Genomic DNA, 26,430 nt, shown 5'->3' on the forward strand with positions numbered 1-26,430 from the left:
TTCTGTTGTTTAATGGAATTGAGCAGATTCTGAGTGGTGCAGAACATGTATTTTCTGATGCTGTGTATTGCTGGACTGGTTTTAATTGACAAACGGTTGACCTTCGAAATGCTGTGTGAAGGGTATATTTTGATCTAGTACTGTAATAGAATCTTTCAGGTGGATCAGCTCACACAGTGTTCACACCTGCTGGCCATCCTCACATGTTAAGATCCAGTTAGCTGATATGGCACTGATTTCTCTTTGAAGTACTGTGCTGTCCTGAATGTGAAGATCCCATTTTCTGTTAGAAGGCTGTCAGAAGAACGACCCACTTCATTCGGTACAGACCATAAGAAGGTGGTTTTACTCTTCATTTGAGCTAATTTCGTGGTGACGGTGGATTTTTGTAAATAAGCAAGCACAGCAGTCTAAGATTTGCCTTGGATTTTGGAAGGCAGTAGCATCGTTGGTACTCCAGCATGACTTCTTCAGAAACCTTTGCACAGTTAGCTCCCAGGAGGCAGAGATCTAGGAAATTGCCTATGGCCCTAATCACATCTAATATGGCATACGTTGTGTAGCTATGTTTATAGCTTGTAGAACTTTTGAGATATTTTTATGACAATCAGTGTTTTCACAGTAAAGACGTGTAGCTGTTGTCCCTGCCTAACATGCTGCAAAAGTGGAGGTAATGACTGCAGTTAGAAATACGTAAGTACTCTGCAAATAGTGCTTAAGAACATAATGAAGAGTTGATCATGATTGTGATTGTCTTCTGAAACGCAGTAGTTCATTATTGAGCCCTAAAATACTTCCAGTCTCTGGTCCAAAAAAAAGCAGATCCCTGTGAAAGCATGTGGAAAACACAGATAACTTCCCTTCCTTCACGCTGCTGCGTTGACTTCATTTCTCTCGAGCGCTATTTGGTTGAATTGATTAAAAAAGTTTTAAAAGCAGTGTTTCTAGCTTGTTAGCTCATTGCTATGTTATGCCAACAGAGGCAGGGAAGGATTCTCACAAGGTGCATGTCAAATTTGCAGTTGTTTCTTTTCATTCTGATTTTCTCACTGTTAAAATCTACAGCCTGATAAGATTTGCTGTTTAAGTTTTCGTGGCTGTCCCTGGCTGTGTCTTTACTATGTGATTTGTTCCCTGAAAGGATGCTGGGATTTACATCTCTTATTTCATAACTGTGAATCACAAAAGCTGTACCCCTTCTGTGGGATGTTTTCCCCATAGTCAGCCTCAAATCTGCCCTTTTTCCCTGGCTATGGACCCCCAGGGCTCCCTCGTCATTCTTGTTTTTCTAGAGCTATCTTTCTGTCACATGCTGTACATTTTCCTTCACTAAATGCTGTTCAACAGGCAAATTCCTTTGGTTTTCTCCCCATGCAACCACAAAAATGTGTTTTGACATTTCTGAATAATTTGAAGAGGTTTCTGCAATGTATGTTTCATAAGACCATGTTTTGTCATTCTTCTTAGTTTGTTGGTATTTTCTGTGAAACATTTGATAGGTGAGAAAAAGGCACACGTGCCAGCCGAGGTTTGTTTCCTCAGAGGAAAGGCACAGCTTCAGCTCCAGTAGGCGTTTGAGGACAAGGAGATTGACGGTCAAAAAAAGGAGATTGACATCTGCTTCTGACAGTTTTATTGCGCAAATTGTATTCAAACTTTTAGTAAGAATTCCGGGTGAGTGTAGGAGATGCTTTCATAGGCTCGTGGGGCTCTGTTGGCCTGGATGGTGTCAGTTAGTGGGATTCACCTGTGTTGGCTGTAGGTTGGCACAGTTGTGATGTGGCAGTTCTACAGTGCAGTGAGAATACTGCTGGAACCCAGCTGGATTTAATCTCTTGGACTAACGACTGGAGAATGAGGATGTAGAAGAGGTGGAATATGGAGATGACAACTTTATTGTATAGATTTGGGTTGGGGTTACCGAAATTTAAACACAAATCTATAAGTGTGAAAATGAGCCAAAGATTTTTTGAGCACTGAAAACTTCCAAATAGTCTCTGTAATTGGAGCTTGTAGAAGTTTTGTAGGTATTTTTGTCTTTTTAAATCTGCCTGGTGGTTCTTAAGCACTGAAATTTGCCTTTGTAGTCTCATGATACAGACAACAAATTTTTGTCACTTCTTCAAGAAAGAGGAAAGGGCAGAATCTCATTTCAGATGCAAGAAAAATTTGTGTGTTTAAGGTTGGAGCTCTTAAATACAAAGGGCTGTCAGTTTTTAAAGCTTCACCTTTTCAAAAGAGAAGAAACGTGGTGTCCCTGAGCACTGTGCCGGTTCCTCAATTGTTGCCATCTTCTTTTGCTGCTGTTTTTTGAGCACTGCAAATACCAAATGCTTCACCCACAACCCAGTGGAGGAGCCCTACTTTATCCTGTTTAGCTTTCTGGGGTGTATCCATCTCGTCCACTGCTGGGTGTTCTCATTTTGTGTTTGACTTTGAGAAGTTCTGAGCCAGCAATGCATTTAAGGACCTATTGGTGTATCTGTGAAAAATGAAGTAAAAAATAAGTAGTTCAAAAAAGCAGTGTTTTGTATCATCTTCTAAAAAGATGCAAAGCGAAGACACACTGTGCTCATCCTGTTCTCTCATCTCCTCGGTCTGAACGGATGCCTGGATTTTGTACAGAGCACTTTGAACTGGAGACAACACAGTGTGAGACTTCAGAGACTCTGCTAATCGCCGGCCCCTGAGCTTATCATAGAAGTGCCACTTGCTACTCGGATGGAGATAAAATTCCTTTTCCACACGGTGCTTGTCATGACCCTATACGGATAATGCTCTGGTCTGAGAGAAGGACGTTTGGTGTTGGACACGTCTTGCCGTGGCTGTGAAGGATTGCTCCCACGGGCGGCAGCTCCTCCTGCCTGTGCTGGCGGTGCTGGCTGTGCGCGTTGCTGGGCTGCGTTCCACGACCTGCTGTGTGCTCACAGGGGGCTTTGGTGAGGCCGTGGATTTCTTACAAGTTGACAAGTGATGGGTTCAAAATCTTTTTCCCAGTAGGTTTATAGCTGGATTGAAAGGGGGGGAAGCAGCAGGTTGTACCTTTGTTTTTCTTTTGTGTTTTGTTTCAGATACACACTTAGAGGCAAATATCTACAGCTCATACAGTAAGATGCTCAAATTCACTTAGAAAAGGCATCCCATCACCTCTGGGGAATGCTTTTCCATTCAGTTTATTTGAATTTTTGCTGGTCTTCACAGTTCTGCTTGGAGGTCAACAGTGAGACCTGGCTGCCTCCAAGTATTGCTACTGCTTGTTGCTCAGCACCACTGGGCTGCACTGTGCTGAGAGTTCTCTCTAAAGCAGATCTTTTCCAGTCCTTCATAAGCCTGAACTGTCTGCACAGCAATGCAGGTCTGCTGGAAATTTGCATCCTGTATCTAAAATGGGATGTTTTTACAGGTGTAAGGCTGTTGTGTCATTTTCATGCTTGACATCTTTCTACTTGAGCTCCTAAGTGAGGCAGGAATGGGAAGGCAGCAGGGCAGTTCTGAGTAGCAGCTTCTTCAGGGAATTGTATGCCTATGGCACGTGGTGATTGGAACGCAGATATTGCCTCTGACAGCAAGATGTGGAAGTAAATAATAGAGAGGAGTCTTGAGTGAAATACTGTCTTGTGCAGAGAATAAGTGTAAGATCAATGACCCTCCATAAATTCAGCCATGTTTTTAAGACTTGCTTTTAAGACCTGTCTGCTTCACTGGATCAATTTTTGCTTTTTGAGGTATAGCCAGACTTAACAATATCAAAATTTGCGTATATCAGGAGTGCCCCATCAATCTCCAGTAGCACATTGTGTTTATGTACTCTGTCGTGAGACTTAATAAATTGAACAATATCTGTATCTTGGTAAGTGCTTCCACACTGCGGAAATTCTTCCATTGCAGCAGCTGTGGAGCGTTCACTCGGCTGTGTGCTTCCTCTGACCTCTCATCGAGGGGTTTTACTGAATGTCTTACTAGTTTTATCATATAGCTTTCTAGTGATTCTCTATACTTAGAGAATCTAATTCTCTAACTTAGTGGTTCTATGTAATCTAGAAATTAAAAGTCATTGTTATTGCCTTGTTATTTGTTTAAAAATCACTTTTCCTCCTGAAGGCACTCTATGGAATTTGTCTTCCTATGAGCCCCTGAAGATGGTCATCATCAACCATGGCCTGCAGACGCTCACCAACGAGGTGATTATACCCCATTCTGGCTGGGAGAGTGAGCCCAACGAGGACTCGAAGCCTCGCGATGCTGAGTGGACAACTGTCTTCAAGAACACTTCTGGTTGCTTACGGTAAGGTAGAACTCTGATGTATTAATCTGTTGTTCACCATATCCTGCACATAGGATCTTTTTTATATTAGTTTTACTTGGAATAAAATACCATACATGTTCAGTTTTTGCAAAGAAATCTCCTTTTGGTGGCCACAATAACAGAGCTGGAGGTACTTTGTCACATGGACCTTACCAGTGGAAGTCTGCCCAGTGATGTCTGTGTTAAGAGCAGGTGATTGAGCCACATTTGAGAGGCTCTCTGTAGTGAGGTGTTTAATGCAATGGGGAGTGACCAAGGCACAAGGTCAACCACCAAGCTGAGTGCAGCATAAGTATGTTCTAGTGCAACCTGTACCATAAGTACTGAGAATCATACATTCATTTACCTAATGTAGGAATGTCTGGTATTTGTACACATTTTGAGCGTGTTCTTTGTTTCCCCTGATGGTGGTGTTATTTATTTTAAGTGTGCTTTCAGACAGCTCCCTTTCTCTTCTTGTACTACTGAACATTTCTAATACTTCAGATATTTCCTGGAAAGGACTTTTTCTGGTTAGAAATGGTATTTGAATTTCTGAGGGCACCTTATACCTCTTACAGTACATGCTGGTTGTTGGGGTCTGGAGGAGTCCTAATGCAGTTGGAAAAGCCTGAGGAATCAATGTTCCCTAAATACCGACTCTTGCACTTTGCTTTTCTCAGAGATAAAATAGTGGAGATGTCCTGTTGCATTTTTTCAGCTTCATGCTGAAGTCAGGTAGTTTGAATGAAGCTAATAAAGATTTTTCATTGTTCCTTCTGTTGCTCTGAAGTATTCTTCTGTTAGATTTCTACTGATTAATGCATCTTCAGAACTTGGTTCATTTCTATTTCTTGGGTTTGTGTTCTCCAAATTGCAGTAACTGTTCCCCTGAGCAACTTCACAAATGAAGAAAGTAATGAATGTGTTCTGCAAGGGCCCATTACTGAAATTATTTGCCATCCTGCTAGAGACTGCGGTCCTTTAGGTCGATTCCAGACAAGACAAGGCCTTTCCTTACCAGTGCCTCATTTTCTGATGGTGTTCCACAAAAGCAAATTAGTGGTGATGGGGAATAAAAGGATTATTTGAGTGAATATAAGATTCTCCAAGAAGTGTAGACAGCAGATTGATCGTTAGTAAACTAACCTGATGCACATCGTAAATCTGTGTTAGTATGTGCAGTGTTCTGATCCACTTGAAAGTCTGAATTCCACAAGAACTTTTTTCAAGTAAGGTGCATGTTTTACAGAACACAGAAGAAGCATACACCACTTTAGCTGTTTCCTTTTCCTAAGGCTAATGGAGAGGGACGCAAAGCACAGCATTACTGAGACAGGTTAGTTAGAGAATTCCTCTCCTGATACTTTGAGTGGTCCTGTTTTTAAAAAGTCTCTTCAAATACGTGAAGACGGTCAGAAATTGGAGACTACTTCTGTTGTTGAGGGGCAGGATGTGCTGCATCTGTAGTTTCTGCTGTAGCCATGTGTGATTAAGCACTTCCTGGTGGAAGGTTTGAAGCTTTGCTCAGATGTGAGGCAGGGTGGTTTTCATACCTGAAAGTAGCTGCTCAGTTTAAGTGGGGACTTGATGGCAGGTTAGTGGGGAAAGGTAATCTGTAAAGGGTGGTTTATTTGCTATGCTGCAGGGAGACCAGCCCCTTACCTGGTTGGGAGAATTGTTTTCTTATTTCCTCACTGTAAGAGAAAGTAAGATTAAATGAGTCTGGGACAGCAGGCAAAGATGCAGAAGAAGGAGAGAGATGAGCTGCCTTTCACTTGACCTATTTCTTATTGCATTATAGGTGGTATTACATAGCTTTTGCAGAGCCACTTCCAAGATAATTTTGCACTCCTTTCTCCAGCTGTGTCCAAGACATGGAGGTGCTTTAGGAGGAGGGAACAAGTCAAATTGTGGTGGAGCTCAGCAGTGTGCTCACTGCCATCCCGCAGTGCCAGAGCTCTGTGTTGTGCTGCAGGGCAGCTGTGCAGGCCAGTGGGCTGGGAGCAGAGCTGCAGTCACCTAACCTGTTCTGTTTTCTGTGTACGTGTCCACTGTGATTCTTAGTTTTCTGGAAGCAGTGAAGATTTTACTGGTTGAAAAGTTAGATTCATTTTGGGCTTAATTGCTTCTTCTGCCTAATTAATTTTCTTAGATGTTTTTTCAATTGTAGGAGGATGGAGTAGAACTTAATTCCTATATTGCCAGCTTTCTAGCCTGTTTCCTGCTCCAAACTGACCTGCTGTCAACAAATGCTAAATGAATTAATTTGCATAGTAAACAGATGCAAAATATTCTTTTTTTCCAGGCTACCATCTGTGGTTGCAGCATTTCTTGTCAGTTCTCCAAGTAAGCAGAAATTCACATTCACAAGTAGCCTTGAGGCTCTGAGACCTGGCTGTGCGTGTGCAAACACAGACTGCACCCACCTGACTTCCACTCCAACGTGCATTCTTCAGGTTGAAGCTGCACACAGCAGCTTGCTCAACACCAGCTGCAGGGAGGAGGGGGGTGACCTGGTGGTTAGGGGAGCAACGGAGACTTGAGAAACATGGAGTTAATTGCTGTTCTGACATAACTTCAGCAAGATTAGAAACATTTTTGTGGTCTGCTTAGTATCACTGCTTCTTTATGATTTGGGTGACATTCAGACTCCAAAGCACTTGATGAGTGGATCAGTCATCTTCACTTTTCCCTTCACTTGAGATTTGCACTTCAGCCCGTGAGGCTGGTAAATAGCAGTTGCTGGAATCTTGTCAGGTGGTTGGTCCTAGAGATTGTAACGGATTGAAAACCTCCAGTAGGCATGAATGAAAATGCTGTTCTGTGAAAACAAAAGCTGAGAATTGTGGCAAGTGTGAAACAGTGTTTGCTGACATGAAATAAGGAATCAGTAGATTGGGAGCCAAAAATAAAAATCATCTCTCCAGTGTGGGAAATGATGTGTGAGTGTGTGGTTTCTCGTTACATTAATTTTACTTCAGGGGAAATAGGGCCACAGGTGCTTGATGGCAAATCATTAATGTATTGAATGTAGTGTTCTGTATGAGCTTTGAGGAATAAAGCTTTGAGGCTTTTCTGAAGAGGATGGAATGTTTGATGTATGTGTGTGTGCATCTTGTGTATATATATATATGTATATATATATATATATTTTATTTTATTTTATTTTTTTAAATTCTCAGGAATTGTGAACAGAAACTGGGTTTGGATTTCTGTGCTTCCATGTTGTTTGATGTTTACTAATAGACGCCCAAGAGGTGAAGCATGCATTTGATGCAAGCTGCTTTGTAATTGTGATCCGTTTAATTCTTTACTCAAACTTGTCTTTGTTGGGTGGGGAACAAGAATCCCCCAGCACTGCATTCTGCTCTCCCTGAACTCATCCCAGTGCCATCAGTCAGGGCCCAATGTGATCCAGCTGGGTTGTGCCAAGGCAGGCGTTGCTGGGTCCAGAGTTGCCTCCCCAGGCCTCTGCATGGTCCTGGGGCAAAAAGGATATGTCAGTGCCAGACCTTATGGCCTCCTTTCTTAATGGTTAATGGCTTTTCTGTGAGGAGGAGTGCTTGGGAATTAGGGCTTTCCAAGTGAACCACCTCCAAGCACTGTCTGTGTAAATCCCGCTGGCGTGATGCAGATGTGGTGGCAGCTGCAACAGCTGTGCCCTGCGTGCATGCAGCTCTTCTGGGGCTGCCTTGGCCCTCCAGGGTCAGCAGTGGAAGGCAGCCTAGTGCAGATCTTGGCCCGAAGCACAGCCTGGTTCTGAGCAGCAGTGAGCTGGGGGATGCCTCGTGCCGGGCCACCTTTCCCTGGTACCTGGAGGCCTTCTTGGGACCTGGCACAGCCTCCCCACCAGAGGGATGGAACAGATGCTGCCATGTCTCTGCCTGCCTCCCGTGCCTGTTGTGCTGGTGTCTGTCACACGTGGGTGCTGCCTCTGGACGCCTGCTGGAGCTCACGGGGCTGTTAGTGTTCAGAACACTGTAGGCACTGTAGAACTGGGATTTCAGCAAAAGAATAGTTCCTGAAGAGATTAAAAAAAAAAAAAAGAACAAAAATTTGTCCATGGATCTTCATTTTTCAACACAGAAGAGGAGAAGCTTATCTGCCCAACACAGACTGGAAAAAAACAACTCAAATTCCAGACCCACACCTCTCGGTACAGAGGAGCAAGCAAAGGCGGTTTCTTAATTAGCTTACTGATACTGTGCAGGATCACAGCATATGGCTGTCCTGGGGCTTATATGCTGAGCAGAGCGTTTAATTCGTGCTAGTAAAGAGCTGTTAGGGTTCCTCCTGACAGTTCCTGATGTTTAGCTTGTAATATAAATAAATTATGCATAGATTTTAGCAGCAGAGACGTAACCTACTTACATGCAACCTTAATGCTTTACAATAAAATCTGAAGTATAAATTCAGGGTTGTGCACTTGCTTATTGCCTTCTGTCATTCCTTAGGAATGAATGTAGGTCCCTTTCCCCTAGGCTGCCAATGGAGGAAACCTACAGGAATGTCTGTTGGCTGTGGTGGGATGAAGAGATGGGAACAAAGCTTGCTGCAGTCAGTGCAGAGGCCACAGTTTGCTTTGGAAGGCATGCAAGCTGTGATCCTTCATTAGATACATACTATCTCATTTTTGTATTTTTGAGAGTCTTTAAACGTTGCAGTAAGCAGTATGATAAAGCAAGAGGAACCTTTCTTCCAAGCAGTCTGGAATAATTTGAAGCCTAAGTAGCTGCTGAGTATTGTGGAATTCTCCTGTAGTGCATTTCTGTGCGGTTTTGCATTACAGGAGAGCGAGTGAAGGCCCTCCAAGGAGGTCGTGCTGGAGGTAAGCAGTCAGCAGCTTTTAACTAAAATGCCATTACATGATAGCTTGGATGTAGAAAGCCACAAATAACAGAAGATAGGCTAACATCTGTATCTTGTTCATCTGTGTTGCTGGTGCCTGAGCCCTTGCTTATTGCGAGAGCATCTTAGAAACAACTCTGATGTGATTCTGGGTCATGACAGCATGCCTTAGACCTGTTGATCCACACAGATGTTCACTTGGACAACAGCTCTTGCTTGTGAAGTCAGTTTTCAAGTGTGGCTTTTATAGACATGTGGGCAGTTGAACAAAGCTAGTCTCTTTATTCAAGTAGTTGGAAGGGGTTTAAATGCAAGGCAGGGAGAGCTGCTGCACTGACTTGGGTCTGGCTGGTGAGTAGGTATTTAAATAGAGTATAAATATCCAGTGAGATCACCTGCCCAGATCTGATGCACAGCTGCTCCTACCAGCATCACTGTCAGACCCCCCCATCTTTTTCTTCCGCTCATTTTGTTTGGACTTTGTCCTCCTCTTTCTTTACTGTGTGCTTTGCTTGATGTCTGATTCAGCTGTCTGCTGCCAAGCTCCATTGTGTTGTATTGGTCAGCAGTGAGGCCTGGATTAAGCTATCTTTATGTCACAGGCAGCTTCTTGCTTTTTCTCTCTTATTTTCAGCACAATGAACTTAATACCAATTAAACTTTTTGGTATTTCATGTGAACTGAAGTATGGAATTTATTGTATTTCTGCATGAAATGATGGAATGGTTTTAAACGGCTCTATTCTCCCTTTGGGACACCCAGTAACTCGAAATGCACTGGCTGTAGTGTATGTTTGCTGCAGCTGTTACTAATCGATCTCTTCTGGCTGACATCCAAATAAAAAATTCTTACTAGTGAAGCAAAGCGTGAGTGTGGAAAGGTGTTCTTAAAGCAAGGGTTTGGGCTGCCAGAGTAGGAGGACATGACAAGTAAAATATTTAAATGAGACGTGTGAAAACCTTATGTTCTTTTACCAGCTGAAGTAGAGATGTCGTGCCCGGCTGAGCCAGCTGAAGTGAGGTTGGTACTGGGGCCTTAGCAAGGTGTGTGCTGTGCCAGCTCAGCCCTGGGGCAGTGCTGCTCCTTAACCTGCTGGTTTGCACCCTGGGGCTGTGATTGTGGATGTCTTCACCTCCTGCAACAGTGCTGAGGTGGGCAGTGGAGCCAGCGTTACTTCTTGGCTTAGCAGTAGAAAAATCACTATTAAAAGATTGTTTACAGTTGTAAAAAGTAAGATTAATTTGGGCTGAGGCCCTGTAGTGTGTGCAGAGAGGCTGTTGAAGTGCTTATCGCCAACCCAGCTGCAGATTGTCTGCGTCTCTGTGCTTCTAGTAGCTTTCTGAATTCTAAATTTCTAAATTTTAGCTTTCGATTTATGTAAAAGACAAAAGTCCCTGTGGCCCTCAACCTGTTGTCTTTGTCCCCAGCTGGGTTTCTAAACGAAGTGCTTTTAGTCCTGCTGATCTGCAGTGTGATGGTAAGCATTAGTCGTGCTGTAACCTTTGGCTTTCAGCGCCGTCTGCAGCGCAGCGGGACAGCCAGCCTCAGCACTGCCGTCAGGAATATGGCTTTAAATGCTCAGAGAAAAAACGTCTCTCCTGTGTTTGTATGTTGAGGTTTCTCTTTGTCGTGTTTTGCTTTTGGAAAACAGAAACTCAGAGCTAGCTTTTGGGCTTTTAGAGAGCAGAGCGGGACAGAGCTTCATGATTCGCACCAAAATCCTGCAAATGAAGCGCCTTGTATTTGGTTATCTTTTCTTGTGAGGATGATTTTGGTGCATGGCACTGATAGTAGCAGTGGTTCACCTATCCTGGAGGTGAACACCAGCTCTGTTCTGCAGATGTAACTGCTACATTTGGACTTGTGTATCATTAAGAAGACTATTTGGTGTTAATGGTAACCTTACCTGAAGTGCGAACAGATTTCTCACACGTTTCCCACCATTTTCTGTACTCTTTAATACTGACTAGTCTGATGTGTTTCTCTGCTGGAAGATATTTGCTTTCATTTAACATTTACTTAGGAGTCTTCTGTTTTGTTTTCCCAGGGAAAGCATATATTTAATCATCCTTGCACATCCTCTCTCCCCAGTCCTGCCTACAGGCCAGGCTGCAAGAATTTGAGGAGGAATTGTCGTGTAAAGGTTTTCAAATCTCTGGCTGAGGTGTTCTGTCCTGCAGTTGCTTTCCATCCTGCGCCCTTAGAGTAACGCAGGCAGTAATTTCATGTCGTGTTCCTAGAATTGCTCTTTTGAGTCCATTGTATTTATGGCAAACACACTGGGAAGCTTTCTGTCACCCTTTGCAGTGTGATGGGAGAAAGAGGCTGTTCTTGTTTTTAAAATGGCTTTCTCCTTTGGTGGACTTGTGGAATGTATTCAAAAGCAGGTCTTGGGGAAAGCGGGCTTCTCTGGGTGAACTCACCAGAGGTGAATGTTCCCCCCAGAACTATGAGTGGCTTCCTTTCAAGGGCCAAAAGAGACCGTCAGACAGTCTGTTCTGAGTCCTTTATCTGGGTGCTTCCTCTGTACTGCGAGGGATGCTGCATGCAGGGTTCTGCCCTCCAGCTCTGGCTGTGGCAGGAGCCATGCAGTCAGCATGCCGGCGCTCTCAGGCCTTTCCTGCACAGCTCGTGCTCAGCCCAGCACCGCTGGCTTTTGGATGTTGTTCTGCATCGTGGATCCAACACCAGCAGCTCTTCTCCAGGGACTGCCAGGTGACAGCTTATCAGAGCCCACCTTTCCTTGGCACTTACGGGCATACCTGTGTGTGTCTGAAGTGCAGCTGCTCCCCTGGGAGCTCTCGCTGTGCACACTCGGAGCAGCAGCAGTGCATGCTGTGGAGGCAGAGCTGTTCTCTGTGGGCTCAGCCTCCCTGGAGCCTCTGTTGCCCCGACTGCAGTGGAGGTGAAGGATGCGAGCTGAGCTCTCCAGTGTGTCTGGGTTACAGTGACAGACAGGGAAAGAGATTCTGTTGTTAGGTAAATCCCAAGGAGGTCTAGCAAAGAGAGTGTCAGGCACTTGCAGAGCAGATGGTTCTGCATGAGATACTCATAGGAATATGTTTTGTAATGTGAGTTATGACATTACTAGTGTAAAGTTTGATGCCTGTGCAGTTTGTACAGAATATTAATTAACTGTTGATTTGACCTTGCAGAATTTTTACGCTTATTTATGTTTGATAAAGGTGGAACTGTTTGTTGGTTGGTTTTTTTTTAAAAGGTATTAATTTTCAGTAAGTTTTTCTATAGGTGAAGATAGAGCAAGAGAGATCAACAAGCTGCACTTACTGATGCCCCTTAAAAGATGATTTTCTTTTATAGATACCCGCTTTAATATTAATCCTGTAACTGATGAAGAAATAAGACAAGCGATGTACAAGACCCTGTAATGCTGTTGATATCCACAGCAGTAAAACAAATTGTTATTTACAAGTGCAGTGGCACAAATGAACCATAGAAAGTTTCATGAATGAGCCACGAGGGCAAGAAAGGCATTCAGGAATATTTTCTGAAAGATCTGAGTTATTTATTTTGCAACATCTGCAGGCATTCCTCATGTATTTTAGCTTGCTATTTCTAAGAATTAATGAGGGAATAGGAAATGTAATGCAGAGCTCTGGATGGACCATTTTTAGTGCATTTCTGTTACTCTCAAGTGCAGTAAGTAACGTTCTGCTTCTGATAAATGTGCTTATAGGTGGAGCATCTGTCGTTTATTAGTGTGGTACCAGAAAGATATCACTGAGAATTTGAATTCTACTTTCAATTTGATAAAGGCAGTGTATAACAATGCACATTTAGGCTTTTGATACTAAGGAGTACAGCTGGAGATGAAGAAACAGCACATGTTCTCTCTTCTAAATATCCTATGGAATCCTACTTGAATAGCTGCTACTGTGCCCTGTGTCAGCTATTGCTGGAGGTGAGACTGTGCTGGATGCTGAGGAAAGGACTCGTTTATCTGTAGTTTCTTATGTCTTTTTAATTACAAGTGTATGCACTGTAACAGCAGCTAGCTCACGTTGAGTGTCTTTGGGCTTTGAGAGGTCTCTGAGAAAATGTTTTTTCTGCAGTCATGCAATTAGCATGGCAGCCTGTCTGGGTGCTGAGAGTACAGACTATGACGGAGCTGTTAATTACTTTGAGGTTGGCAGTCCCTGCAGTCAGTGAGAAAGAAAAATTGGCCGTGCTGTCCTGGTAGCAGAAGTTAATGGCTGTATTCTGAGCTTTCAAAAGGTGACCTTATGTGAGTCTGTGGAATTCAAAGACCCTGAAAGCTGAAGTGTTAACTGTGCTGTTGAAATGAGAGTGTTTCAGGTGGGAGAAAACTTACATGTAGGCTTGTTGATGGGTGCACTTGAGAATTGTATTGTCACTTCGTTCCCTCCCGAAAATTGGGTCATGATAGATTGATCATACGACTGCTGCTCCAAAAGTAATGCCTCCTGTTTCGTTATGCTGGCCATGACATCAGAGGCGGCTGCTGATGGCATGGCAGCAGAGGTTGAAGCTTCCCACCAACATCCCGCTGTGTTTGGTTGCTGTGTGACAGATGGCAGCAGGGCGGCACTCTGACAGAATGGCATCTGACATGGGAGTGTGTGTGGAGCACAGGTGTGTCACTGGGTGCTCCTTGTGGAAAGAACTGCACCTACTGACATTCATCAATGCTTGCTGAATGGTGATGGATACCCAGAAGTGGCTGTGAGCTCAGTGAGGGTGGTGACAGCTGGGGGTGGTGACTGTGTGTTGTAGCTGAGCATTTTCTCTATTAAGTTGTGTTATCTGCACTATCTGTGCTAATTTCCATGGAATTGAATAGGAGGCATTACTTTTGGAGTGACCCTGCAAAGTTAAATATATTCTAATTTTTTGTATGCCTGTTTTCAATTCTTTTTCATGAAATCAAAAAGTATTTTTCAGTTTCTGTGGCCAAGAGTACTCTGCTCCTGAGCTGTCTTCAGCTTCAGAGCAAGTAGCTTTGCAGACCACTTCATGCTGAGACCTGCTATGCTGAGGATTAGCATTTTGTGGCAGTAACACTTGTTTTGTGCTTGTGCTGAAAATCAGCGCCAGCCTGCAGAAAACTTGTACAAATGGTGTCTGCTGTAATGCATGAAAGGAGTAATTTCAGATCGTGTGACCTGAAGTTTTCTTCACTGGTGGATGAACCAACCTTGAAAGAAATTGTGAAGTTGATTCTGTTAGGTGGAATGCATTTATGTACAACATATGTAAACCGTAATAAGTTACGTATGTAAACTGTAATAAGTTTGCCTGTGCAGCAGTCATGCATCGGGTACTGTAAATAGAAAATAGCTTTCACTTCTTTAAACGTTTTTCCACTTTGTGCTGGGAGAATCAAGAACTTACAAACCAGGAGAATTTAGTTCAATTTCCTTCAAGTTAACAAAGAGGCTAACCCCCAAATTGTTGATCCGAGCTAATGATTGTTAATGATTGCAGTGTAAATTGACACACCTTCAGGCTTGTGGTTGAAGGCCAAAGGGCTAAAATTTCTTTTAAATCTCTTTGTTAGGAATGTAAGTTCAGATGGAGCAGAAGCACGCAGAAGACTAAGAGAGTGTGATGGCTTGGTGGATGCCCTCCTTCATGCCCTACAGTCTGCAGTTGGCAAGAAAGATACAGACAATAAGGTGAGCTTGAGTATTAAAATGTGAATGGTGTTTCTGTTACTTTAGTCTCAAGTGTTACACTTGATCTGACTTCTGTTTTGCTAGTTTTAGAATGGGATTGTGCTTGCTTCTTGAAACACAGTAATTGCCTTCCTCTCATCTCTGTCATGATACCCATGATAGTACTGACAGGATCAGCATTGCTGCTGCATTACCTTGTGTGGCTGTTGAGGTGAGCAAAGGCAAGTGGCTGTAATAGGTGAGGAGAGCAGTACTTTCTTATCCTGATGGTATTAATGCTGTTCTTCATTACTTAATCAACTTTCCAAGTGCAGTCTCTTCAAATCTGAGCTGAGTCCTGTTGTATTGTGCTTTGCACAACATCAGCAAGGGGATTAGTTCTCATTTTAAAGAGTTTTTTCAATGCCAGCTTAAAATGATGTAGTGCCAAGATGTTAAGATATGTCTTTAGACCTGCAGTGCTTTTTGTGGCTTTTTTTCTTTTGTAGGTACAAATGTTGATTCATCTGCTTTTATCATCACTTCATCCTGTAGTGCTTAAAAGAATGTTTAAAAGCATGAGGAATATCTTCAGTTTAACCCTTTATGAAGGAGCATAGTGTTGCTTTTTAACACCAAAAACTTCATTCTTTATTTTATCATTTCTTTTTTTCCTACCATGTGATAGTGTGCACAAAGGAATTCTAAAGCCCTGTCACTTAATCAGGTATTTTGGAAGTGGATTTTGTAACCACCTGGTGGCTTCCATTGCGACCTACAGAGCGTTGCTCGTGTCAAAACTGACCGTGTTGTATGTTAAGAATCAGCTGTTACTACAGAGCAATGTGTGTTCTCATTGAATCCTCACACAGCCTTCATTTTGACTCAGATGAGACTTAATAGATAGAGTCTCTTAGGGATTGTAGAGGTTGGAAGAGTGAGAGACGATTAAAATAAGAATCTTAAATGATGGTTTTCTGCTGTGTGTTTGATCTTCTGGTGACTTTGTATTCTTTATGCATGATCAGATGGTTTTCTTGATTAGAGAATTTTCGTGTTGAATGGGTACTATTTATGAAGTGTTAACTTTTGAAGAAAAAAATGGTTTTGAGCAGATAAAAATGCTAAATTAGTTTTGGTTTGTTTGTTTTTTGTTGTTTTTTTTTTTTTTTACTAAATTTGCTTCATATACCATTCTTCCATTCTTTTCCTGGGGTGGCTGGCCTTTTTTTTTTTTCAGTTTTTTAACTTCTCCAAACTTTCCACTGTGGTGTAATACAACAGTTTGCAGATAGAAGGATACAATACTTATTTCTAATGTAAATTTTTTTGTTGCAGTCCGTGGAGAACTGTGTGTGCATCATGCGGAACCTTTCCTATCACGTCCACAAGGAGGTCCCTGGAGCTGATAAATATCAAGAACTTGATGCTGGTCAGACTGCGGGCACAGGAGGCTCTCAGAAAAAGAAGAAAGATGATGCTGGTTGTTTTGGTGGAAAGAAAGCTAAAGGTATGTCTCACAGAGAACCGAAAACTGGAAGTGTACTTGGGGTAAATTGTGCTGTTCAGTTCTGCTCTTGCAAGCCGTTTCGTAATGCTAGAGTGATGCAGTTTGCAGAGGTACGTGTTGTAGTGCTGTGGCACGCAGTCATCTCCCTTGCTGTGTTACTGCTCAGTGTTTGGGATCTTTGTCCACAACTGCTGCGCTTCTGTTTGGCTTTAAATAGGAGTGATGCATGCTGTTGTAATATGCTGCTGCTGGATAATGGTGGCTGTGCTCTCCTATCCTTTTCTTGGCTGTGTTCTTGCATCTGTCAGATCTACGCTTACTCTTGCTTGGCTGCAGAGCATGTGCTGCTGTCTCTGGAAGCCAGGCCAGCACGTGTCCATCTCCATGCATGGGAGTCCTGTCTGTGTTCCATGCCTTCAGTCTCCCACATGAAAACAAACTGAAAGGCTGTCCTCTCACCTGCAACCAGGAGATAGAACCTCCCATTTCTGTCACTCAGTAATTTAAGTTGCAGACACGATCTTGTCGCTTTTAATTGTCAGTCACTTTCAGACCTGTTCTTTCCTCTGGGGCATGAAAGTTGCAAATGATTTTCTTTTCAAGCAAACATTAACAGTCTCAGTAACCCTGCTTCCATCTTCCTCTTAGAAAGAGACAGCGCAATGCATTTGGGTACAAAAGAAACTTGTGTTTTCTTTGGTGTTCTGAGAAATGACTATTGTAGGCTGAATTCAGAGGTAATGAACTCATGTTCCTGTCTGGCCTCCATTCTCCACATTGGTGCACGCTCGCATCCTGGCTTACTGTTCATGGCCAGGATCTGAAGAAGGTTTTGGTGCTGAAGGGAATAAGTGAAATTGTTTGAACTTGAGGGACTGTGTTCTGTACAGGGGGCTTCCTTTGATGTGACCTGTACATGTTATTAAAACGTTTTGTGTTTCCATATGTGTTAAAGTCACCACAGAGTGAAGGCACGTTCCTAGAGCAGTCTGTCACCAGAGTTGAGTCTGTGCTCAAAAAAAAAACACAAACAAAACAAAAAATTAATTGCTGGGAACCTTCTAATGCCTGGGGGGAAACAAAAGACAGTATAACCTGCCCAGCCTGCCCGTTGTCGTCGTGAATGACTCAAACTTCACTGTGACATCCTTCAGAAACCTGGAGTGCACGTTGACTCGAGCCTCTTTCCTGCCTCTTGTCTCCCGTGTTGTTTGGCCGCTGGAGAGCAGCAGTGGGTGGGAAGGTTTTGACGTGTCCCAGTGTGCGTTGTGGAGGAGGAGCTGTCGTCATCCTGCGATGGCTGTGAAAGCAGAGCGCTCTCGGCTGGCCGTCCTGTGCCGTGTGTCTGCCTGCTGCCTGCGCGCCCGGTTCTGCGCTGGTGCGCCTGGGCAGCTCCTGTCCGTCAGCCACACAGCCTGACCGGGTCCTTTTGGATTAATTGCTCTCAAAACCACGTGGCACAAGGACGAGCCCACAGACTGCAGCAAGCGGTGCTGGCGCTCAGGGACAGCTTGGGCTTGGTCATGTGTGTAAATGTGCCTTCAAAGTCAGAAATAGAAAATCCCTTTTCCCACTGTTAAATTGATGTGAATACCTAGGCTGAAACTGTCTTAATTGTGTCGGCCGAGGGCTGGAAAATAGGTCGCTTCAATTCCCTCCCTCTTTTGCTCACTTAATCTTGCAGCGTTTCCATATTTGCTCTAATTCAGCTCATGATCATCGATCATAGCATTTCAAACCCATCTGTGAGGGGCTGGCAGCCTCCCGTCCCCGCGGAGCTCTGAGCCCTTTCCATGGAGCGAGGAGGGGCGGGGGAAGGAAGACCTGCAGGGAAAGATTTTTCTCAGCAGGAACAAAAGAAAGAGAGTGGAATATCCGATTCTTTTTGTTTGTTTGTTTGTTTTGGTGGGTTTGTTCTTGTTTTGTTTTTAATCAATGAAAGTTGATAATTTTCTTGTAAGCCTCAGGTTTTAACCTATTTTGTAAAATTCTGCCTCTTTGTGACTGTTCCTTTATATTTTCTTCCTTCCTGTAAATTCTTGTTTTTCTTTTGCTGCTTTTCTGGTAATTAGAGGAGTGGTTCAATCAAGGTGAGTCTCTGCAATACTTTCTTTCCATCATCACCATAATCTACATTGTTCAGCTTCTACATGCAAGGCAAAGAGCTGAGATTAAGGTCTTGTTCATTCACCTTCTCTGCTCCTCCATGCTCTGCTTCCTCCTGTTCATTTCAGCAGGCATGGAAATCTGCTGTGTAATTGAGAGAGCATTTTCAGTTTGTTCTTCTCACGCTAAAAGCAGAAATGGCACATTTTTATTCAGTCCTGTCATAATTGATTTGCAACCAGCCTAACAATCCCTTTTAGGGAGGGCACAGGTAAGTGTGCAAGTTGCCTTGCTAAGTCTATCATGTCAAAGTTTAGTTTTGCTAACTCACCTGGGTAGCAGTAAGTGTAAAGACTCAGCAGCTTGGAATTGTACTCATAAAGGTCATTTTGTCAGCTTGGGAATGTGGCCCAGCCTTCTGCATCTTTGTTACTGACATTCAGGCTAGCTAGATTGAAGATACCTGCAGTAAGCTGCTGGGGAGCTGCACCCTTCAGCTTCTCATCCCAGCACAGCAGGTGGAATTGCCATTGGAAATGTACGACTGAGGCTAAAGTTTACCTCCCTTACTTCGGTTTGCTGTGCAGTATCCTGGAGATTTCCACTGACACTGAGGGGTAAAGACTGGCTCTTTGTCTGTTTGTGACACTTGCTTCAGCTCAGTGTGTCCAGAGAGTTGAGTCAAAATTAAATTGTTGAAAAAATTGCTCTACGGAACAGACTGTGCTTGTGAGCATTTTGGGGGATGCTGCTCACAGACTGTGACTGGAGGCCTCTGGGGGGGACCTGCAGAGGGGCAGAGCGCAGCCCTGGCCTTGCATCACCCACTGAACTGGGCGGCGATGGAGCATATTAACAAAACTTAGGAGCACAGCATTGGCTGTTCTGGTGTGTCATGAAGAATCTCTGCACTATTTTTTTTTTTTTCTTAACTCGAAGTGTTTGGGAATTAATCTTTCAGCAAGAGTGGTCTAGCTGTGAATAGCTGTATTGATTATCCAAGGAAACAAAATGATATTTGAGGAAGATGATAAACAGCACTATTGGTTAATAACACCAGGTTATATCTCACAGTCCTTATTAAGCTTCTGACAGTGAGGATGCCAAAGGTCATGTTTTAGTTGTTTTTTACATAAAAGTAGTGGGGGGAGAGGGAAAGAATTTTAATCCTACTGTTTCAGAGACTGTAAATTGCTTCTTGTACAATCAAGTCTCATGTCAGGCTGTTTTCCCAAAGCAGATTGCTGTGCCAATTCCTTCAGCCAGGTCTCATAAAACAGACCTGTCAGCAGGCACATTCAAAGCTGTCTGTCTCTTGGCCAAGTCTGGAGCTGTGCTTTTGATCCAGCAGCATAATCTTTTCTCTCCTGTTCTTAGAGCTGTAAAACTTGGGGAGGAAGGAGATGTATAGAAGGGAAAAAATTGAGATGTCCAAACCACATGCCTTAAACTGCTAGCATGATCTTTTAAACATCCCTGTGTGCTAACAATGCTGGCAGGCTTGAGTGATATTCAGAGCTGCAGTGGCTGTCAGTGAAGCTGCTTTCTCATGATGTCATTCAGGGTAGGTGAGGCTGAGAGGTCTGTAATTGATAGGCTCTTGAAATTGCTGAATGCTGTCACCTTGTTAGGAAATCCAAATCAATACTGTGGGTCTCTTGGAAATCAGATGGGAACAGGAGCAGCTGCACCATGTTTGCCTTCCGGATGGATTTCTTTTGGAGTCGATTTACAGCTTAGTCCTCGTGTTCCTCATCCGCTCCCTATAGGAAAGCCCCAGATAATGGAGGTGCTTTGGGAATTTCTGAACCTGGCCCTTGCTGAATTGGATTAAACAAGCAGTTGGTAAAGCAGAGATCCCGTTGGTCAGAGCTCTGTCTCCTGAATTTCTTCCAGTAGTAAACTGCTGGCAGCTTCTGTTCTAAAGAGACGTGGTTTTGTCTGAGGGCTGGTTTAGTTCCTCTGAGAGACAAACCAGTAAAGGCTTCCTAAAAGGTGAGCAGTACATTCAGTGTGGTCCAGAAATTGAGACTGCCACTGAAGATGAGAGAATTCAGGGTGGAAAGATGGCTTAGTAAATAGCTGCTTCTGCACTGCCAGCTCAAAAGATGCAGCAGCCTACGCTGCTCTCGTGGACAATGTCTGTAACTGGTGGCACTAGGCTGGAGGGATCCTGCTTCTTACTGAGCCATGTCAGTTCTGCAGGGCTAATAGAATCTCCTGTCTTTACATAGAGAACTTCTGCAATAAGTGGTTGTGTTGAGTGAAGTCTGGCTCTTGCTGCAATTATTCATAGGTTTTTTAAATTAGGTAATGCCAGAGACATGAAATTGGGGATGTGTGAAAGGAGTTAGTCGTGCTTGTAGTTACAGTGGAGTCCCATTTCTTGGTCTGTCCCAAGTTTGTAATATTTCCTAAACAATGACTAATGTCCTCTTCAGTCCCTCTGCTTGGACAGTCTGCAAAGGTTTGCAAGCACTAACAGTGTTCAGCTGTCATTATGAAATGTAGTGTCCTTTACTGTTCATTTTTTCTTTCTGGTATTTAGTTCACCAAGCAACATGCTTCAAGTTCTTTCATGGAACAGAAACTAGATGGAGGTCTGCAGAGTTACAGCTGCGTCCTGTCCTTCCCTTTAGAAAAGGTGCCTTTCAGAGCACTGGCATGCTGTATGGTCCCGTGACTTTTTGGCAGTTCAGAAAGATGGGCTTTGGGGCTTTGCCATACTTTAATCAAATGGCTTCAGATGAACAGAACTTGCAGATGTGTGTTTGGTTTTGTACAGCACTGAAAGTTGGCTGATACTCTGTGCTGAAGATTCAAAATTTAAAAAAAAAAAAAAAAAAAGTAGTATTTAACATTAAATAAAAAATATATACATAAAAAATAGTAGTATTTAATTTAAAGAAACAGTGGGGATGTAATGCTATCTTGAGGGCTCTTTTCTTTTCTCTTCCTGGTGTTTCTAAATGTTTGTATTGGTATTTAAAAGCACTGTTTCTCTTCTGTACTGCACACATTTATTTTTCATCAAGAAGGTAGAATGGCTCATGGGATTCATCTTCCTGCTATGACAGGACAGAGATTGGCCTCTCCTGTTCTCTGACCTGTTCCAATCAAGAGCCAGACCAGTCTCCATGTTATATTTTTCAATATTTTGTGCCTGTTTGCTGTTAAGCATCCTGACTTGGGCAGCTTTCAGCTCTTCCTGCAGACCTCCCTGAGCAGTCTGGTAGGGTCTGTGTTCAGGAGCAGCTAAACTGAGTGCAAATTCATCGCATCATTCGCTGTTGCAATTTCTTCTGCTGTTCTTGAGGGAGAGGGACTAGATAACAAGATTTTCCCCCTGAAGTAATTAGGGAAGGCTGAATTGTGTAGTGCTGCCCTCCCAAGCTATGTAGATTCCTGCACTTCCTTCAGAATCTCCTATCTCTGTTCCAGGACTCCCAGTGGCAATGCTTGGTTATCCCATAGGGTTTGTGTGTGCTTACCCAAGCCAGAATGTCTGCGGTGGAGGAAGAGAAAATTAACACTTCCCTCCCCATCTGCATACATTAAATTGAATCCATAGCCTAAAAGTGAAGTCAAGGTGCTGTTCCACTTTTCTGTGTAGAACTGTTTAAGTTAAAGTTTATGTAATACATGTTTAGAATTCTCTCAGCAAAAGTATGAAATTGTTTCCCTCATTTGCTAATAAATAGCTAAAATTGCACTTCATTGATTGGTCTTCACCATCTGTTGTCCTCTTTTTTCTTTTTTGCACAGGAAAGAAGAATGGAGATTTGGACAGGAATTTTGATACACTCGATTTGCCCAAGCGGTCTGAGACAGCAAAAGGTAATGCTAATGTCTGTGCTTTTGGAAATAAGAAGTAGCATGTGAGTTGGAGGCTCTAAGAGGGATTTGAGACATGAATCAATCATATTGATCTTTATTTTGTATTTGTTTAATTGAAATAACAGATTTGTCAGTGCTGGTTTTTATCTAGTAATGCTAGATACAAGCAGCTTTTGTATTAAACTTGTAGAGGCCTGCCTGAGCTAAGGATTACCAAAAATCAAGGAAGAAGTAACACTAAATCCAAGGGCTGTGAATGAATTGTTATATTTTGAATTCTAAAAATTGCTTAAAATTTGCTGGTTTCTAATACGTGTATTTTTCATTACACCCATAATACAGCATCGTGCTGGAAAGTAGAGAATTCTTTTCGTAGCTCAGCCCATAAGTTTCTTGTGAGATTTCCATTTCAGGAGAGGTTCAGGTTGGGAATTACGGAAAGGTTCTTCAGAGGATGGTCAGGCCCAGCACAGGGTTCCCAGGGCAGTGGGCACGGCCCTGAGCTGCCAGAGCTGGGGGAGCACTGGGGCTGTCAGACGTTGGGTTTGCTGTCTGGGCTCTGACCCTTGTGGGTCCCTCCCAGCTCAGGGTGTTCTGTGAGTAGGGTTTGGTGATTGTGCCTCGCTGAAGTGTTGAGTGCATGCTGGCTTCCTTTACAACTCCAACTGTGAATTCCCTCACTGAACTGAGTGTAAGGAAATACGAGAAAGCATGAAGTGCACTAACCACTAATCTTTTCCCATTCCTGGAATATCTGTGTTTCTTCAGTTTTTCAACATTGTGCTTCGGGTTCCAGCAGTTCTCCTTCAGTCTGTACATCCATCCTGAATATGCTGTCTTTAGTTGAGTGCTATGATATTGTTTAGGTCTTCTCATACTTCTTATAGCATTGGAAAGTGTTTTGAAACTTGTACAAGTTTTTGTTAGAAGTGTGTGCAGAATCACTGCAGATACAACTACAGTCGTAGCAACTGCTGTGCTGCCACACTGTTCACCTGGCCTGGCAGAAGAGCTCTCCTGCAGCACCCTCACCTTCGTGATCTGTAAATAGCAAGAACTGAATGTTCTTCAGAGTGTAAAACTGAAATTGCAGGCACCCTTTACACTGGTTGCAGTTTCTAGGCTGTTATCCAAACTGTGGTTTTCACTTGGTGCATTATTGCACAAGATAGTAATGCGCCCTCTAGAAGGTGCAATACCATCCTGTACAGAAAGCTGCTGGTCGGACCTCATAACCAGCTTTCACTTTCATGGCATCAGTTCAGGACTGGGCACTGACATTGCAGAGCAAGGAGACTTTGCAAGGATGTTTAAAAAAAAATTAAAAAAAAAAAAAAGGCAAAATATAGCAAGGGCTTCAACTCTAACACTCCAGTCATACTTAGAAAAGAATGAGGGTGCCAGTAAAGTTTAGGAAAAAAAAAAAAGATTCAGATTTTCTACAAAGAAATGTATTTTGCATAGCTTTCTTTAAGATTAAACTCTTTGATATGCCTTTTTCTAATGGCAGAGGTGAGGTATATTTAATGGGAGCTACATCTGTCTGAGCTTACACAGCTCATTATATTCGGTATCTAGAAGTCATGCACTGGAATAGATAATTTTTGACAATTCTGAGATGCTCTCGTTTAAATGGAATAGATTATAATCTGATGACATCTCTCACTACATTGATTGATTCCATGGCGTTTTTTAAGAAGCCGTTGGTGTGGGATCTGCACGTTTGTGTATTCCAAGGGGTGGGGGAATGCAAGGACACTTTTTTGTTCCCTTTTTTTTTATCAGTAGTTTCCTTTAGGACGTTTGGTTAAAGTGAGAGTTCCTGAATATTAAAGGTCATAAAAAGATCGCTAGGACTTTGAGTTGTTCAGTGAGACGAATAAAATTGCAGTCTTAAAGCCCTTAAGAGCCTAGGTCAGATCTGTGCCATAGAGGATAATTGGCTCTGATGAGATCCGCTCTCAGCTGAGGCAGATCCTTGTAACTGAGACTGGAAAGCCATGCAAATTTTAATGATCAAAGGCACTCTGTTTGAGTGACACAGTTAAGTGCTATTTCAAAAATCAACAATTATAGATTAATCTCTTTCATGTATTATTAAAGTCATATTAAAGTGACTTTTTAACTAGAATCTTTCTAGGCAAGTGAAACTGCGGTAGTAAGTTTTTTTTCCATGCAGTGCAGGAGCTGAACATGGGGGTAGCCAACTAAATGTTGGGATGCAGTGTTGCAAGTTTCATGCAGTCCTGAGTCATAGTCAGTTGTGTTTTCCTTCCTTGTTGGGCTTAAGAGTGGCTTTGGAGAAGCACCAACATGATTTCTTTCTGAAACAATCTTAGACGTGATCACTGAGCTTAATTGACACTCTGCTTATCAACTAGCTCAGTCTCGATATAAAGTATCATCTTTGAAAATTTTGTTTACTCTCAGAATTACAAAAACTGTCATGGAAACCAAGCTGAACGGCGATGCTGTCACATAACTGAATGTGAAAAAGCAGAAACTTCAGTAGCTTCTAGTTGGAGAGGAATGGGGAGGGTGTGTCGGTGTCTGTTTCGGTGGCTGAGGCTTTTTCAGTCTCTGTTCAAAATGGCTTGTGAGCGCGTTCACATCCTGAACGGAACAAAGGCAGTGTGGGGTTGTTACCTGGTTGAAATTCCAGCAATTTTTCTCCTGTTATTTGTTTTCTTTGGAGAGTAAGGGATGAATAAAAGGAGATTTTTTTTTCAAATGGATGCTCTGAAGTCTTCTTCTCATTGCTCTAGTTGTTTTGTTTTGTTTTTATGAACACTGGATTTTGCTGCAACATAGCATTTGAGCAGCCCTGAAACCATTTCTGTGCCTTTATAATTTCACGTGCTAGGCATTCTGCTGGGGAATGCTTCCAGTTCAGGGTTATCATCTGTAGCAAACTGGATAATGTCAGATGAGAGATCTTGCAGTGCTTTCAGAAGCTGTCTCGTCTGATATTGAAAAACAAAGATATGTGTACATGCTTTGGCAGCATCCAGAGTACTGCTGTCCTCGTGAGGAAGGACTGTGGAAGAGAAGCATCATGATTCCACTTTGTTGAAAGGAGCATATTTTCAACAGGGAGAAAGGATAACTTTTGGGGAAATGATAAGAGCTTGCAGAGGGCCGTATGAGAAGGAAACAGCACTAAGAAGAAATTATGAATGCTGTCATTGGGACCTCACTATATTTAGCACGTTCAGAAATTCCTTCTTCTGTGAGAAGCAGCAGCCCTGCTGAAATCCCTTTCCCCGTATAAAGTAGGTCGCTGACAGTGGTGTTGGCTCTCTCCTCTGCAGCCTGTTTTTCTGCACTACCTTGGTGTGAATGTTGATGTGCATGTTAAATATGTAGCATAGTACCATTCCTTGGCTTTGTTAGCAGCATCCTTATTCCTGAGCAAGAGTAGCGACAGGAGGCCTGTGCAGTAGGAGAAGGACAAGGATTAATCATACCTGTGCAGTGGAAAGCAGTGCCTCAAATGGCAGATTAAGAGATAAGAATCAGCATTGGTGTGTGTCAGCCCTCTGAAGGTGTTAGCAAGGTTGTAATGTTTAATCTTCCTGATGGGAAGGTGCTGGATTGTTCATCTCTGTTCATCGGTGCTACAATGGGAAAGAGAAAGTCCAGAAGGGCAAAACTGCTTTTCGTGTATAATTGGTCAGTTATTCCTAATTAAGTCCAAGGCTGGTATTTGGGTTAGACAAATCCCTTGACTTCTTGTGCATGCATGCAGACATCTAATGGCATAAAAGGGGATACTCTAAGATGCTTTGAGTGTTGAACTTCAGCTCTGGTTTCATTTCATCTCATTCCGGAGTTGAAAATTTTCAGCCGTGAGGATGGATGTTCAGGTACATTTCAGCCAGTGGGCAAACTTAACTCGTTCTCTCCTTTAAATCAGTTACTATATTGTTCATTAATTTTTCCTTTCCATTTTGATTATTTCAGCTCACTTGCATTTTGGGGATGTAAACAGAGGAGAGAGGTGAATTTCTTCTTTCTCTGTTATCTCAAATACTCAGTCACTTTTCATGTAGCCCAATGCAGATGATAGATTTCTTGTTCCAGAAGGTGAGCGTTTAAATTCACTTATAAATCTTTGTGTTACTGCTCCAGGAAATGAGACTTCCTGGCACTGTCAGCATAATGACTTTAACTTAGTAGATTACAAAAACGCTAGCAATTTGTCT

The 26,430-nt window shown here is 42.9% G+C and overlaps 2 protein-coding genes across 17 annotated transcripts in view; one reads left to right on the plus strand and one right to left on the minus strand.

Moving 5' to 3' along the window:
• RANBP1 (RAN binding protein 1) overlaps positions 1-26,430 on the minus strand; it is a 251,354-nt gene that overhangs the window by 205,257 nt on the left and 19,667 nt on the right. The gene's annotated exons all lie outside the window — the stretch shown is intronic.
• The window catches only part of ARVCF (ARVCF delta catenin family member), a 215,063-nt gene that overhangs the window by 153,552 nt on the left and 35,081 nt on the right, over positions 1-26,430 (plus strand). For 14 of the 16 annotated variants that reach the window (XM_052690950.1, XM_052690955.1, XM_052690947.1 and 11 more), the window contains 5 exons: positions 4,102-4,285; positions 14,676-14,793; positions 16,111-16,282; positions 18,355-18,372; positions 22,154-22,225. In XM_052690950.1, coding sequence (XP_052546910.1) covers positions 4,102-4,285; positions 14,676-14,793; positions 16,111-16,282; positions 18,355-18,372; positions 22,154-22,225 — 564 coding nt within the window. The remainder of the gene's footprint in view (positions 1-4,101; positions 4,286-14,675; positions 14,794-16,110; positions 16,283-18,354; positions 18,373-22,153; positions 22,226-26,430) is intronic. The other 2 variants (XM_052690939.1, XM_052690942.1) reach the window with 1 other exon arrangement.

This window comes from Tympanuchus pallidicinctus, unplaced genomic scaffold (genome assembly GCF_026119805.1).
Source record: "Tympanuchus pallidicinctus isolate F22 unplaced genomic scaffold, pur_lepc_1.0 scaffold28, whole genome shotgun sequence".
Classification (NCBI taxonomy): Eukaryota; Metazoa; Chordata; class Aves; order Galliformes; family Phasianidae; genus Tympanuchus; species Tympanuchus pallidicinctus.